This window comes from Quercus lobata, chromosome 1, assembly GCF_001633185.2.
Source record: "Quercus lobata isolate SW786 chromosome 1, ValleyOak3.0 Primary Assembly, whole genome shotgun sequence".
Classification (NCBI taxonomy): Eukaryota; Viridiplantae; Streptophyta; class Magnoliopsida; order Fagales; family Fagaceae; genus Quercus; species Quercus lobata.
Genome location: NC_044904.1, coordinates 28595817 through 28597795, shown reverse-complemented (window position 1 = coordinate 28597795; position 1979 = coordinate 28595817). Strand labels below are relative to the sequence as shown.

Here is a 1979-nt window from a genome sequence, read left to right as displayed (position 1 = left end):
TCTTTTTTTTTTTTTTTTTTTTTTGGTATAGATCTTTTTATTAAGGTATTATCCGCAGATTTTTCTTGTTTTAAATTTTTAATAGTCGAAGAGTCTCATGCTACCTTCCACATTAAAAAAAAAAAAAAAATGCCAAGATACATTTAGATGGTTAATCGGAACGTTGATGCGCTTTGATCTTAGAAAGATCTGAAATTTGTTAGAATCCACACAAAACTGATGGAATCATACACATTAAAGTATCTGATTCGATGTTGTCAATTTGAGGAAGAAAGTGAAAACAAACTGAAGAGGGTCGAAAACATTTTAAATAATCTGTTTTTACATTCTTTAGAACTCTCAAAACAAACCAAAGCGTTTACATACTCCCCGGACAGGTAGTCAGGGACACATCATGACAATTATCAAACAAACATAAAACTAAACACCTTCCCAGAACTACGACTATTTATTTTCAGCAATCAAAATTTTTATTTTTGAAATCTTCTGCAATCACAGACTAAGGCATATGCTTATATATTAATTACTATCGCAATATAGATACCAAAATCACAATTTAGCCAGAAATCTCAATGGACTTGACATCAGGCTTCTTCACCTCCACCTTAGGAACCGTCACAGTGAGAACACCATTTTCCATTGAAGCCTTAATCTGATCCATCTTTGCATTCTCAGGAAGCCTAAACCTCCTCAAGAATTTACCGCTGCTGCGCTCCACTCTATGCCACGTGTCTTTCTTCTCTTCCTTCTCCACCTTCCTCTCTCCGCTTATTTGCAGCACTGTGTCATCTTCAACTTCAACCGTCACCTCCTCTTTGTTGAGCCCAGGAAGATCAGCTTTGAACACATGGGCTTCTGGGGTCTCCTTCCAATCCACGCGAGTGTCAACCAAGGCAGAAGTTTCTTTTGCAAACTGAGATTCAGATGAGAACGGGAAATCCTTAAATGGGTCCCAAATCTCGAGCGAAAATGGATCCAAGATGTTGCTTCGACGGCTACCAAAGAAGCTTGGAATCAGCGACATCTTAGTTACTAAATACTGTAAAGAGAAAACCTTAGAAGTTGTTGTTTGTTGGGAAAGCTTACAACTTGCGACTTCAGATTGGTTTGGAAAGAAAGAATGATTTGTGTATTTATAGGTTCTTGGAGGATTCTTCAAGTGTTTTCTCGCGAATTCTAGTAGTTATTTGTCTCCTCGATCTGGTCTCGTTGACGAACTTTCTTGTTTTTCAATGAACTTTCCACTTTTCTCTAGCATCTTTGAGAACCTTCTGTTGGACCTAGCGATTCTAGCGCAGTGAGTACTCGGCTGTGCCACAATGCCCACAAATACCCATATTGGGCCTAATCCATTAGTCATCCAAAGTTTTGTGAATGCAGAAGTTTAAGTTTATTTATTTATTTTTTTTTTTTGAGCAAAATGTCAAAAAAGTCAACCAAAAAAAAAAAACTTGGAAACTTATCAGGCACTCTTGGTGCACAATAACTTGGTATTTCTACTGCACATCTATATATATAACTAGTCGTTAACCTATGTGATGCACGGAAAAGTTATTGACTACCAAAAAAAAAAAAATCCAATAATGAGTAAAGAATTTAAATTTACAATTTTTTGCCACAATTTTGACGTGTCAGTGATAGAATGTTGTTTATGCACTAAAAATTATTTATAATAAAATCTAAGAAATTTAGAAATAGAAAATTGGGTTAGTAATATGCATATTATAGACATTTTGCTCAAGGTTTTCAGATCCGGACCGTTCAAAGAACCGGAGAAGGGAGAGGTTAAAGATTTTTAAGGTCGAACCGAGGTCCAACCGAGGTCGAACCGTGATGATGTCAAAATTAATTTAATATTAATTAAAATACAAATAAATGTATTAAATGTGTAAAAATATGAAAATTTACCCTTAAAAAATATTATGCAGTTAAAAAAAACTTTCAAATGTATTTTCGTTATTTTATAAAGTGAATAGAAA

At 34.7% G+C, this 1979-nt stretch overlaps 1 protein-coding gene across 1 annotated transcript; it reads right to left on the bottom strand.

Moving 5' to 3' along the window:
- Positions 1-304: 304 nt before the first annotated feature.
- On the bottom strand, positions 305-1292 carry LOC115985781 (18.5 kDa class I heat shock protein-like). The gene has a single exon (XM_031108682.1). The coding sequence runs from the start codon at positions 1022-1024 to the stop codon at positions 557-559; it is 468 nt and encodes a 155-aa protein (XP_030964542.1). The 5' UTR covers positions 1025-1292; the 3' UTR covers positions 305-556.
- Positions 1293-1979: the final 687 nt, after the last annotated feature.